Here is a 15,216-nt window from a genome sequence, read left to right on the forward strand (position 1 = left end):
AAAAACCTGTAATCTAACAAAGTCAGCTTCTCCGATGCCCGATACTTATTACGCAATTAAGAACCAATCACTTGATCACTTGCTTATTAAAACATGTAGATTTCGGTTCAGATCAATGGGGAAGATAATTAAATGTCCTCATGAAGTTCAATATATATATACTCTAATAAAATAAGTTTAAACTAAGCTTGATTCAGATATGGAAATTATTGCTCCAAAAAATAATATATTTTTTCCGATAGTAACATAAAAAGAAACCAGTTAGCGCATCATAGTGAAAATGCCATCAGCTCATAGGCAATGTACAATGCTAATGCTTGTTGAAGTACAACTTGTAATAAACTTTTAATAAACACCATTAAAACACTTTAGCTTTCCAAAAAAAAATAGATTATCTATATTTATTTTATGTAGAGGAAAAATACATATACATCTTAAAGTAAATATTGAATTTTACAATATTTTTTACAATTAACTGTCAAATACGTTATGGAACCATGGTGTGTAGATATTTCATTTGTGATCAAAGAAATGAATTTACAAATATAAGGACTTAAAAATAAAGAGTGACATGTTAAGTTGTATTGAGTGATCATAAGCCCCCATCCTTCAGACTTTAAATGATCGCGTCATACAGTACTTGTATGTTACGTCATTTCATCATTCCATACATCACGTGATTTGAAAAACGAAGAGTGCTTGAATATAGACTTTTTATATATATTACTGAGTATTCATGTCCAAGCGTGGTTCAAGAAAAATTTTCGGAGGGATCTGAGGTATATTTAAGTTAACCATAGGTAGGAGATTTGAGTCATATTTTCGGTAATTTTATTATATGAATTAAAGAATTTTGAATATCTCACAAAGGGGGTGGGGGGGGGGGCCTAAATTCGCGCATGATGTCGTATGTTAGATTATTGAACTAGCCTCCTTGTCTGTTCAAATTAAACAAATACAGTATCAGACTGAAAAATTAAATCCAACAAAAATCAATTTGTCTATTAAATATTTTTATAGAGTTGTTGGTTGTTGTACCACTTCGTAGAGTACTTAACTGTTGAGTAATTGAAACAATACTTGGCCGTTGAGTCATGTCTACAGTACATGTACATATTAATGTACCAAGAAGTTACTAGCTATTCACAGTGTTGTGAAAATTAAAAGAATGAAACTATTTTTATTCTAACATGCATAAAAATTTATGCCCTGGAATTCTTGTTTCGTCAATGAGAGAGAGAGAGAGAGAGAGAGAGAGAGAGAGAGAGAGAGAGAGAGAGCAACAGCAACGGAGATCATTTTAATTAAATTTATTTTATTTTTCGACTCAACCTGCAAATCAATCATAGCACTCACGTAATGCGCCTCGTGCTGCTTAATTCATTAACACAAGAGTACATATAAATATCTACAATAAAAAATCAAATAAGATTTTAATAGAAATTCTACTGAGATTTCATTTCCCCTGTAGGATTTTCACTCTATCGATTGTACGATTAAATATTAGAATATTGGCATATTTATGTGATTTTCATTTCTTTTGATAGTGCTAACCTCGCCCCCCCCCCCCCCCCCCGACAATACATCATTTGAATTTGGACTGTAGATTTGATCCAAAGTTGATCCCATACACAGACATACTAAAGACACTAAAATGTATATATTACAAACTGGCCCTAATCATTTAAGATACAGTTATTCCCATATACTGTAGATTCTTAAACAAACGCCAGAAATTAAAATATCCAAGTTAAAGGGGCATGGTCACAATTTTGGTTAAATTTTTGTTTCCTATTTCAATATTTACAATGCTTCAGAAAGGCATTTTTAATAAGCAACCGAAATTTGAGTGTCATTTGTTAAGTTATGAGCGAGGTACAAATCTTGAAGTTCTTCGCTATGTAAACAGAGCGTTTGTTTACATTTTGAACGTTGAAGTAAAAATGTCAGTTTTAAACCTAAAACGAATACGTTAAACATTAGGAACTGTTTATCTATGCTAAAAATAAATAAAAAGATAGAAAAATAAGCTGGAAAAAGATTTTTACTGGTATATTCAACCTATGTAAACAAAAACAGGGCACGGGCCTTGTTTACATAGGTTGAATTGTGAGCCCTGTATCTTGCTTATATCTCTACGAATGACTCTCAAATTTAATTTGATCATTAGAAATGCATTTCTTAAGCATTGTAAATAATCAAAACATAAAAACAGAATTTGACCAAAGTCCTGACCATGCCCCTTTAAATCTTGAGAAGCACATTATGCAGCATTTTTAGAAATCTATGAACTACAAATAAAACCATAATATCAAATAGAAAGTTTATATTCTTGTGTTTGATTAAAATGACAGAATCGAAGAATTACTCCGTAAAAGAACAAATCTACTAATGTACTCCAAATTCAAGATACGTTGTATTTCACTTTAACACTTATTCCAAAATTAAAAAAAAAACAATTTATAAAAATATATTTATATTTTATGTTGAAATAATATATACGAGTTGTCATTCTTTAATCAATAGGATTCTGCTAATTAAAGTAATGTACTATACTGTTAAGCTAATCTGAAGGTATTTCATCAATATGCATAATAAATGTAATAAAGAGAGTATATAATCTTAAAGGTCACTGTTATATACATGTATCTTATAGTAATACCCTGAATTACCGAAGTCATTAGGTTTGTAGAACCATTTTAACAAGGCCTTGGACTTTCAATAAGACGTAACTATCTATTTCTTGCGTCAAAACAATTTAATAATGACGTTGGTTTCAAGCGAAATATACACTGATTGCGTGGTCTTAGCTAAAAAGCAAGACAAATCTTATTGATTTCAAAGAGCCATGGCTGAGTGGCCAGCAATGAAATAAACAAGTCTACGTCACGTTGCTGTTTGACACAACTACCAAAAGTCCAAGCTCCTGTTAAAATGGTTCTAATATATTTAACTAATCACAACACAAATATTATTGAAGCTATGGTCAATAAACTTAAAAGTTAATGAACTATACAAATAAAATAGTTCTATTATAACTTGATAATTGAATAAATAACCTCTGACATCAATCATACGTCAGCACACAATATTTTCACACCATTTCCACAAATCGTGATCGAAGAGATTAAGCTAACGTTTTGTTTGGTATCTTAAAAAGACCTCCAACTGATTGATGTTAGATCAGTAAATTTCACTAGACACATGTGGTTATCGTCAAACACTCCCAAGTTATTGCTTGTTTGATATAATTGTTCGATATGTACATAAGAACTATAGATCAGCAAACTTAATAGATTGAATATGTGGTTTATTGCTGGTTGGATATTGTTCGATATGTACATGTAAACTATAGATCAGCAAATAAATGACTAAATAAAATATGTGATTTTCGTCAAAAGGCCCTAACTTGCTGCTATCTGGATAGTGTAAGATCAGTGAACTATAGATCAGGTTTGTACATTATGAAGAACACTGTCTCTTGGATCAGAAACTCTTTAATCCTTTCCATATGATGAATAGGTCTAAAGGTTCTCCATGTACCTCAACGAATCTGTTAAAATTCTAACAAAATAAACTTGCATGATAAGTAATATCTTTCGTCATATGAAGTTATGGTAAAGGATATTTCCTTCAATAGTGTCTATTTCCCTACAATGAAAATTAAAATTCAACTCTGTGTGTTTAAGTCAGATCAAACTAGTTTTCTGCGTATATTCACTTTCTACAGTTATATCATTTCTCAACAAGCTAAGCTGGTCCAAATTTGGTCTAAATAAACCTTATCACAATCACAGACAAATTTTAGCACACAATAAATTGGTTTTGTTTTGATACCTGTATATCATCCTACCTGATTAGAAGAATTCTCTGTGTACATTCCGTCTGGGCTGAGATGACAGTTTCCATCATCGCAATTGGGTGGAATGATGCCCCCAAGCTACGATCCGAAACTAAAACACTAGTTAAAACTTAGTACTTTTTCACTGTGTTGTAAACCAGCTTTTATTCATGACGACGGCAGAACCGTCAAAATACTTAGAGTTCGGGTTTACATGGATAGTCAATTGTTTTTTATACGTGATCATGGGAACTTAACTTAATAAAATGGCTTGTAGAACCAATGATTTAAGATTGTGTTTCGTAATCTAAAGACGTACATTTTGTTAGACCACAAAATGCCAAAGAAGTGCATTTTATGAAAAAATGAACATACAAAGATGCAAAATTGAATGGGTTTTGTTCGTTGGAAATATTTTTTAAAACCATTAAAGCGTTGTTTAATATTCTAATGCCGAGTTTTGAGTTTCTCCAGAAGCCCAATCAAGTTTCGGTCATAGGTAACGGCTTGAACAATTAATACCATATAAAATGGCGATTGCAAAGTAAAAAGTTTTGAGTTTCTCCAGAAGCCCAATCAAGTTTCGGTCATAGGTAACGGCTTGAACAATTTAGACCATATAAAATAACCTATTTTCAAAATACCTTATTTTACAATTTTACAATATTCGACCAAAACATACGTTTTTCAAATTCTTTGGAAAGGCAAAAATTTAAAAGCCACAGCAGGATTCCTCCTCATAATTTGCAGATTCGTAAATTACGCTCTGATCAATTGCGCTTTGCTGTTAGGTAACATTTTTGGAAAAGAAAACATTTGTAAAGTTATACTAGACTTTATTGTTTATTTCTATAGGAAGTACGTCAAAACATGGAGGTGTCCTATACCACCTTTAGAGGGTTTGATGGTCGTGGAAAATTTTAGACATAAGTAACCATTTTTGGGTGAAGAGTCTTGTATAAAGAAAAAGGCCAAAATTTTAAAGCTGATATACTTTAATGTTATTTTTTTAACCGTTATACGAGTACTCGTTGATTTATTATATTAATTATAATGAATAATGTTTCTGTCATGTAAATCGGGTCTTTAAATCAAAACTTTATACAAACGTTAAGCGGACTCGATGGTCGTTGCTGTATTTAGACTGTATTGATCTTGTTTAGAAGAAGAGCTCTATATAAAAAATAAAGGGGGAAAAAAAATCAAATTTAAAAAGTAAAATATATCTTTATTTATTTACTAGATAAAAGTTTATAGATAAATAAAACATAACCAAAAAATTCTAGGTAGTTCTGATGGTTAATTTATATACTATCGAGCCTCATTGAATTTTAAAAGTCACAATTATGTTCCCATACTTTTCGTTGAGTTTTAGTATCTAAAATTTGTTTGAAATGTATTAATTTTGAGCTATTTACTGATTTTTGCTTGCATGAGTGGTCACTGGGTGTATACGTAGTGCCTATGATAAGAATTGTAAGTGCGCCCGGACAACTAAACTTTTACAACAATGTATACGTAATGAATCAGCTACGATCTCTAGATGACACATACTATTTATTTTCACCTAACGATAAGCCGGCTTAAAGCCGGTACCTTTACCTAATTAATTAAATCACAGTTTTTTTTAATCTTGTTGAAAAAAAAACCCTATAAACCAGTGTTATTCAACACACTATGTCCAATAATTATGCCAGTGCCAATGTGGCTTGTTTGCACCCGCTAACGATGCTTTCTTTTCATTCATATAATACAAAAAATAGACCAATGAATAGAGTGTATATACATGTTTGTATTAGTCAATTGTTATTGATATTGATTCAGCCGTCAGCCTGTCAGATGAGATATCTACCTTTGAAAACTTTTTCCTACGGGATTTATATCCCGAATGAAAAAAACCTTATAGGATCTGAAAAATGTACCATTGAAATAAAAGAGCTTCCTACAGGATTTTTAATTCCGATGGAATTTAAACAAAAAATCTGAAAGATTTCAAAATCCGATAGACAATCTTTATAACCCGTGGGAAATAACTATATGTACCTGTCTGAATAAAATTCTGAATTAAAATATCTCACCTTTTAGGCAATGTTAATCAATTAAAAAAGTTGCCATATACTATCTAGGCAAAGGTTTATTTTTTTTTATATCTATGGACTTTTTACTGTACTTATCCAGTGCAAAAAAAAAAAAAAATAAAAAAAATAAAAAAAAAAATAATAAAAAACACATTTCGCATACCATATCTATCTATTAATCATGATAATAGAGGTTCATTTACTATAAAATTTATTCATATTTTGTTGACAATCTTACAATCACGATAAGAAAGTGTTTTCAATTTCATTGACATACTTACGATCATATTAAGACATGTCATTCTTGCGATCACTACACACTGAAGACAGACACAGATCCAGACATCTCATTTCGTAGTGTTATTTACGAGTACCTTAAGACCATGAACTGAATTTGCTAGGTAATGTATATTCAGTTATAATTCAGTTAAGATCAATTATGATCATCAAGTTGTTGGTTTAAATGATGAAGCTAATTAATTATTAATATAATACATGAAATGAACAAAAATATTCACACATCTTAAATTTGTGAAAATGACAATTATAACAAACCAAAAAAATTGTTAGATGGATACAAATAATGAATATCATTTCAAAATTTGATAAAATAAGAAAAATATGTACATAATTATGTAATTCTTGACTCAACAAAACCTTATTGTAAGCTTATAAACATGAAATAAACAAGCACCAATTTACACCTAAGACTCCCGATCGGGAGAAGATCATACTGAAAAACTAATCGTAAGCTTAAAAACCTGAAAAAAAAAATAAGCACCAATTTACACTTGAGACTCTCGATTCGGAGAAGATAACAAGAACCTGGTCGTAGGTTTATAAACATGAAAAAAAAAAAACAAGCACCAATTTACACCTAAGACTCCTGATCGGGAGAAGATACCAAAAAAACTGATCGTAAGCATAAAAATCTGAAAAAAGTAAGCACCAATTTACACTTGATACTCTCGATTCGGAGAAGACGCCAAAAAACTGATCGTAAGCTTATAAACATGAAAAAACAAGCACCAATTTACACTTGAGACGTTCGATCGGGAAAAAGTACCAAAAAACTGATTAAGCTTATAAACATGAAAAAAACCAAGCACCAATTTACACTTGGGACTCCCTATCCGGGGAAGATACCAAAGTTTGAAGAGTTGTATCCTTTCTGGTAAGGTTAACCGATCTTCGTTTGGCGAAGAAAAAATTGTAGAATCCACAACGTTGCCGACACATTTTCCGGAACTCAGAATCGCGCAGAAAGTAAATGATTGGGTTCCACATGGCGGACGACTTGGCGAATAGCCCAGGTACACTAACGGTTTTATAACCCATAGACAGTGTATTCGTTGCCATTTGATGTACAGCGTAAATAGTGTAAGGAGCCCAGGACAACAGAAAAAAGGCTGCAATGAACAAATTTTAAAATCATTCAACCTGAATTCATTTTTTAAACAAATCACGTATATTTGCAGTTCGCTGGTTCGTAAAAGAAGATACATGTATGTGCTTACATGAATAAAACAAAAATTTGATGCATCTTAGTTTGATTGAAATATATATAAAGATTAAACCTGAATACAGAAAATTAGAGATTTTGATATTTATCTCATTTAAATCAAATATGTATTTTCTTTGCCATATGGCGATCAAACTTGTTTAAGTGAATTCGTTTATCTATCTATTCTTTTTATTATTTAAAAGTGCATTCAAATGACTTTTGTTTTGTTTATTTCATAGAAAAATCTCTACTGTAACGTTTATTTGAACGCCTCTATTAAGGTATTATGTTTGCATCGATAGCCGGTTTCTAGTTGTACACATGTACGTTTGACGTTGACATTGTATGAATTATTTAAGGAAAAATTTAGAATCGTTCTCTGAGTTTTATAAGATGATCAAATACGGTCGAGGGGGGGGGGGGGGGGTTAAAGGGATCAAATCCATTAAAGCATGAAAAGGTTTCATTTATGATAGATTTGAACCTGACCGTATTTGATCGTCTCTTAATTTCCAAAGAATGATTCATTACTAATATATGTGAATTTTTCATTAATTGTAGGATTAATTAAATATTCCAAAAAAGTCTGTTCATTACAAGATCGATTTGTAGTGTGATTACAGACTGGCCTTGGAAAATGTAAGCAATGCATAATTGAGAGCACGAACTCTCCACTTGAACGGTTTGACCACAGACTTCCAAGTAGTTAATTATTAATTGGAAGAGATGGCCGTTCCTTTTGTGTAACGTCCATATTGACAGTCTTCGTAACTATATTTGCTTATTTTTTATTGGTTATTGAAAAAAAAGATTCAGATATACATGAAAATATTAATCATATATTTGTCTTGAAATTTTTCATTCATACACATGTACATGCTCTTAATTTGGCGATCATTGAAGAAAAATATCCGCACGTATTTCTCTGGTCGCAACCATTATCCGTATGAAACACCAAGAGTAAGTAGCATTTCATTGTCTAAGACAACTTGATGGTCGTGACCATTTTTTAGACTGTATTAATCTCCTTAAAAAAGAGAGCTCTATATGAAAATACAGGAAATCAACGTTTAAAAAAAATATTTGATATTTTAAACTTAATATTAGTATCAGACCAAAAAAAATAGGTATATATCTGACGGGTGAATATATTTGGAAAGATTATTATTATCCTTGTTTGTCCCTTTTTTCATATTTAGTAAAATAAATAATCTAAATACATGTAAAGCCCATGATGCTAGGGATGATGCCTGCTATACGTACAATGAATGTTTATCATATATTGACGAACGGAATAATTCTCGGCAAAGTAATTATCACTTTTTATTACAGGATGAAGCTCTGTCATTCAGGCAACTGAAATATGTCCGAAAGGTAACCGAAATAAGACTGAATGGCATACCTCTCCATTCAGTCACCTTTTCAGACCTTTTAGTTCACATTTAGTTGACTGAATGACACAGTCAGCTTCATCCTGTGAATTTTATCCTTTGTGGTCAACAAATTAACAATCAGATTCATCTTTAACTTCTTAATATGATATTTATGTGAAGGGTATCATTGTATATCGGACAGGATCTATATAGGCAAAGCCTGCTATCCCACCGTTTATGTGATCTATCGCATAATAGAATATTGTTTAAATTAAAGGATATCATTGTTGATTCATCTTCATGTGAACCTACATGTATCTAACGATAAATCTAGCTTTGATGACACTAATGACATTGATGTTTCTCACACATCTTTGTTTGCGCTGACAATGCTTTTTCGACCAAGATTTTAATTTTGCAACCTCTTTTGCGTTCGTTTGTTTTGTAGTCATATAATATACTAGATTAAACCTACTTGCACAGGATTGGTCGAGTTAAAGAGACAGAATTCAAGAAGAGGATAATTAACATATTTTTACAACCCTGGCCTTTTTACCACTTCCTTTCTTTCCAAAAGATTTTTTCTACGTGTATCAGTCTCTTGATTTTTATAGGCAAATATCATTTCTACAGTCTAAAATAGTAATTTTTTGTTGAACTAGTAATTTTTGTGCATTTTGTGATATTTTATCCATTTTCGACCACTTTTCAAGTTGCCAAAGTTCAAGAGACATTTCTTCAAACTAAAATGGGATTCGATGTCACTATACGCCACTGAAAATAATACTTTAGGAAGTGTATGCAACTCGAGGAGGAAGGAGAATGATTTCATGAATCTAAAATTTATATTTATATGTGTGAAAGATATCTGATTTCCTTCTTGATTTTATGTAATAATACATTGTATATAGCTTCGTCATTTAGGTCAATTAACACAACGGTTATTCGGGTGTTTTTGGTTTCCTTTTCTTTTTTGGACATCCGTCGGTCAAGGTAGCTATTAAATATCAGCTAAAACCCAAATGGACGACACTGGCGATATTGATTATTGTTACTGTGTTGCAGAAAATAATGAAGAGTACAGTTGTGTGCTCTTTCATAAGCCTCTTGTGAGGCTTTTATATAGAAATAATTCGCCAGTCTAATGTCATTTGCAACAAAATAATAAAAAAATTACCTATCATGATCAAGATCGTGTAGCTGACATGTACTTTCCTGCTGCGAGTATGGAACTTTGATTGTCTTTTTACCTGAAAATGATTCAAAAAATGTTTTAAAATGGATAATATCGAAATATCTGAATTGAAATAAATTAAAAGAGAGCATTCCAAAGATATTGTATTAAAGCGTTTGACCATCTAATTTGCTACGTTTTCCAAAAAATATGACAGTTTTTTTTTCTGTAACGATTGTTTGAATGTTTAAATTTAAAGCAGTTATGTTTTATTATTATTTTTTTCAAATATTCTGCACAAAATAGATTTAAATGATCTAGGCAGTCGGTTTCCATCATAGTCTAAAGCCTTTTTTTTGTCATAATGTTGTAAATATATATCCAAATATCGGGTCAACATAACTGTATTGCACATACTTTTTTTGACAAGCTTTTTGTACATGCATAAATAAAACTTTTAGTCTGCAATACTGGATATTTACAGTGTAAGTCGCCTACAGTAGTATTCGTGCAATAAGTTCTTTATCAAATTTAATGAAAAACAACAAAATCGATTAGCAACAAACAAATAGAGAACATAATTATGAGGACATTATATTGGCAAATAATTAGAACCATTTTAACAAGAACTTGGACCTTGGGTAGTTAAATCAAAGGGCATTGTGACGTAGACTTGTCTATTTCATTGTAGGCCACTCAGCCATGGCTCTTTGAAATCAACAGGATTTGTCTGGTTTTTGAGCAAAAACTACGCAATCGGTGTATATTTCGCTTGAAACCAGCGCCATTTTAACTTGTTCTGACGCAAGAAATAGATTGTTACATCCGTGTGAAAGTCCAAGGTCTTGTTAAAGTGGTTCTATAATTTCCTTAAGTTGTCTTTTAAAAAACAGCCTTACCGCTAAGATGATCTTTGAGTACGATACACAGATGATAAGAAGCGGGAAAAGGAAACAGGTCACAATCATGAATATGTTGAAGGACCTGTCCCCTCGCGAATTGCTGTCCCATACTGGCTCGCAAGACACTCCTGCTTCATTTGGCAGGTATGTATTCCATCCTAAAACTGGACAAAGAGCTACAGCAAGGCAGTACCCATAGCATCCATATAATATCCTTCGGGCATGACATGCCTGCAGTTTAAAGTTCGGGTTGGTGATTATGACGTAACGAGTAAACGAGATGGAGGAAAGAACAGCAATCTGCGACAATCCCGAAAATGTCATTACAACCCCTTGGACTTGGCAGGCTGGAAAACGGAGAAGATAAGAACCGACTAGATAAGCAAGGCCTGTGGTGAATGTTCCCGAGGCAGACATGAAAAAATCCACACTGCACAGCCCAAGTAGAAGAACAGCGAAAGTGTTTCTCGATTTTTGTCTGACTAGAAGGATGATCAAAATCCCATTCATAAGAATAGAGGCCAAACTTATGAACAAGTATAGAGCTCCGTATAAATGTCTTAACAACAGATCCATTTCTGCTTCGGTCATTTGTGCATTCCTTGTCCAGCCTCAAACTCTCACATTCTTCTGGTGCATTGATAACTAAGAACAATTTTTTTAAACAAAGGAAAGAGAAAACACATCAATCAGATGACAGTGGTGATCCAAAAGCAGGACAAAAGAGAAATGGAATAGAAATGTTAACGTCTGCGACAAAATGAAAAATCAACCTAAATGAGGATGTTCTCAGCCAATATATATATACTCATACAAATCGGAAACACTGACAACGTCACTTAGTACATTAGCCAGACTCGCCTTTTTATCGAATTTCAATAAAAAAAAAAACTACGGTGCTAAATGTATATTATTGGATATACAGAATGATGAATAATTAGATTTCAGGTAAACTTTTCTTCCAACTGTTAAGAATATGGTTATCATGCGTTATTCACATGACGCATAATAATAAATTAGGGTAATAAAGTCATATTTCCTTTGTAGGATTCAGAAAATACACGAAATTACGTCCCCATGAACCTGTAAAATTGAAGCAATCCACGAAAATTGGCCCCCACGAAATTTAATGATTCCACAATATTCGTTAGCTTTACTTCATGTTTAAATTTCACGGGGAATTAAAAACACTCAATATTAGCAAAAAATAAAGGGGGGGGGAAACGATAAAACACTTTTGTGCATTGTGTATCAAATCATGTACATTAGATATAATCAATAACCGACGATCGACAGACTGCCCCTTGTGTACTGTGTATGATCTAGCAGAGGCGAATGTAATTCATTGATGTGCTAATGATATATGATAAAGCAGTTGTTATTCAAACATTGTACCAAAACACAGTTAGGTTCTCTTACAACAATGCTGGTGCTGAGAACCAAAACGTGAATAATGTAATTCTCTACATTTGGTGGGTTGTAGGGTGGACTGGAAAATACTCGTCCTTTTTAACTCCTTAAAAAAAGCTCTGTATAAAAATGTAGGAAAATATTCAGATTTCAAAGCTAAGGTACATGAATATTTACTTAACCAATTAACAGTTTATGACTGTAAAATCATATTTTAAAAATTTAGGGTTTAACTAAAGATTGATAAGATGACCACAGCCTGCTTTGGGTACTTTCACAGTGCATTAGTTTATGTGTAATCTTTTTCTTACATGAGTAACTAAAGGCCATTCAGCTAAGTGGCAAGGATGTAGCGTTTCTGAATCAAATCATTTAATTACGTTACGTTAAAAACAAATTGACAAGTAAAAAAGATTTATATTCTTTTTCTCAATACAATACTTAGGTAAACATTTTATTTTGCGGTTTTTATAGGATTCATATAATTTAAATATTCTGCTTTCTGCGTTTGTTGTTTCTTTATTTGCAATATATAAAGAAAATAAAGGGGGGGGGGGTACATAAAACCCTTTTGTGTATTGTGTATCAAATCTAGTTTATTTTTTATAATCAATAACCCACGGACTGCCCCTTGTGTACTGTGTATGAACTAGCAGAGGCGAATGTAATGAACTGATGTGATAATAAAATATAATAAAGCAGTTGTCATTCAAACATTGTACCAAATCACAGTTAGGTTCTATATTAACAATGCTGTTGCTAAGAACCTGAGCGTAAAAACTTTATTCTCTACATTTGGTGGGTTGATAAGTGGACTGGATGGTACTGGTCTTTTTTACCTCCTAAAAAGAAGAGCTCTGTATAGAAATGTAGGAAAATATTCAGATTTTAAAGCTACGGTATATTGAATTTTACTTAACCAATTAACGGTTTATAGCTGTAAAATCATATTTTAAAATTTTAAGGTTTATCTGAAGGTTGATTCGATGACCACCGCTTTCACAGTGTATAATTTTATGATTATTCTCTTTCTTACATGAGTAACTTAAGGCCATTCAGCTAAGTGGCCATGGTGTAGCGTTTCTGAATCAAATCATTTAAGGAGGCCGACTTTAGTTTCATTGCGCATTTTTTTGCGCATTCTAGTATAATACTGTTGATTTATACTTCTTATGAGATTTTTTCGATATCGTTTATAAAATAAAAAACACAATAAATAAAATACAAAAGAAATTTTTATTTTTTAAACGATTTTTCCGTTGTGGTGTAGGGGAGCGTTGCCATTGTGCTTTTATGACGTCATGAAAAAATGAAGCTTTATAGGAGTACGTTATAAGAAACAAAATAAAAGAAAGAGTAAAAATTGTACGCCGTTGAAATTTTATATACAGAATGATTCCATCCTCGAGGACATTTTCCTTATTTTTTGAATGAATCCATTTTACCAATCTTCATTCGTAATGATCCAAATATATAGCAAAATTTGGAGCATTTTGATATTTTGAGATAGTCCCCACTAAAAAACAGACAATAGAATTTAGTATTTTTTTTACATATAAGGTCGGAAATGATAATACTAATCATATATTAACAATTTGAGGGAAAAAAAGCATTTGTAGTATTTTTTTAATCTGCTTTGATGTGCGGAAAATGACAGTTTCCTAATATACCTTTAAAGGGACATGGCCACGATTTTGGTCGAAAATTATTTTTCCAATTTTAATGTTTACATTGCTTCATTAAGGCATTTTTATTCGGCAACCAATATTTGAGTGTCATTTGTTGAGTTATAAGCGAGTTACAGAGCTTACAATTCTACGCCATGTAAACAAAGTTTTTGTTTATATTTTGAATGTTGAAGTGGAAATTCCAGTTTTAGACCTCGAATGTGTTAATCGTTAGGAACTGTTTAATTCTGCTTAAAATGAATAAGAAGATAGACAAATCAGCTTGGAAGATTTTTTACTGGTATACATAACCTATGTAATCAAAAACAGGGCACGAGCCTTGTTTACTGACGAAGAATTGTGAACCCTGTATCTTGCTAAAAACTCATCGACTGGCACACAAATTTCATTTGATCATTAGAAATCCATCCCTAAGACATTGTAAATAATAAATACAGAAAAATTAAATTTGACCAAAATCGTGACCCTACCCCTTTAATGGTAAATGTACCTCTACTTTGAGATGGTCCCTAAAAAGAACCAGACAGTCGATTTTCTGGAAGCTTCGCAAATAAACTAAAGTTGGTTCAAATTACATATGGTTAAGAACTTAAGAGTTTTGCTATTGTAGTTTTTCCGCACCCCCCCCCCCACACCCCTAAATCAGCATCCTTAATTAGTTACGTTAAAAACAAATTGACAAGTAAAAAATATATGTATTCATTTTATCAGTACAATACATGGGTAAACATTTTATTTTTTTCTCGAATTTAATGGGATTTTTTATAATTTTTATATTTAACTATCTGTCTTTTGTTTCTTTATTTGCAATAAAAAAATTATATTAACACATTCGTGCAGAAATTATTACGAGAATTTAATTTTCTTTTATAATTTTTAGTTAATTTGCTCTTTATATCTAATACATAGATAGATTTGGTTTGGTTTAGTTTTTCAGTGTTATTTGTCTGAAATTAAAGAAGAAAGAGGACATTTGTCCTCAGCTTTACTGTTCACCTCATGTCTCAATATTTATATTAAATATCTAATTTATATTATATTATATCATATTATATTATATTATATTATATTATATTATATTATATTATATTATATTATATTATATTATATTATATCATATTATAATTATTAATTAAATACTTATAATAAGCTGATTTTTCAATTTCTCGCTGTTTTTCTCTTTATTACATTTGACGTTGAAAATGTGTTGACTTATCGTCATCGATTATATCAGTGGTCGTTTGCG

General features: G+C 31.6%; 1 protein-coding gene across 1 annotated transcript; it reads right to left on the reverse strand.

The window, feature by feature from the left end:
* Positions 1-6,112: 6,112 nt before the first annotated feature.
* On the reverse strand, positions 6,113-11,651 carry LOC136272052 (pineal opsin-like). Its single transcript, XM_066072807.1, has 3 exons — positions 10,870-11,651; positions 9,974-10,046; positions 6,113-7,328 (listed from the first exon to the last, which is right to left on the reverse strand). The coding sequence occupies exons 1-3, from the start codon at positions 11,461-11,463 to the stop codon at positions 7,033-7,035; spliced, it is 963 nt and encodes a 320-aa protein (XP_065928879.1). The 5' UTR covers positions 11,464-11,651; the 3' UTR covers positions 6,113-7,032.
* Positions 11,652-15,216: the final 3,565 nt, after the last annotated feature.

The sequence above is a fragment of the Magallana gigas genome, chromosome 10 (genome assembly GCF_963853765.1).
Source record: "Magallana gigas chromosome 10, xbMagGiga1.1, whole genome shotgun sequence".
Classification (NCBI taxonomy): Eukaryota; Metazoa; Mollusca; class Bivalvia; order Ostreida; family Ostreidae; genus Magallana; species Magallana gigas.

Bases quoted from the DNA above. Each gene is read 5' to 3' on its own strand.
- LOC136272052 (XM_066072807.1), bottom strand. From the start codon at position 11,463: ATGACCGAAGCAGAAATGGATCTGTTGTTAAGACATTTATACGGAGCT. The intron at 10,047-10,869 runs GTAAGGCTGTTT...AATCATTTTCAG, and splicing joins ACTCAAAGATCATCTTAGCG to GTAAAAAGACAATCAAAGTT. The intron at 7,329-9,973 runs GTAATTTTTTTA...TGTTCATTGCAG, and splicing joins CACGATCTTGATCATGATAG to CCTTTTTTCTGTTGTCCTGG.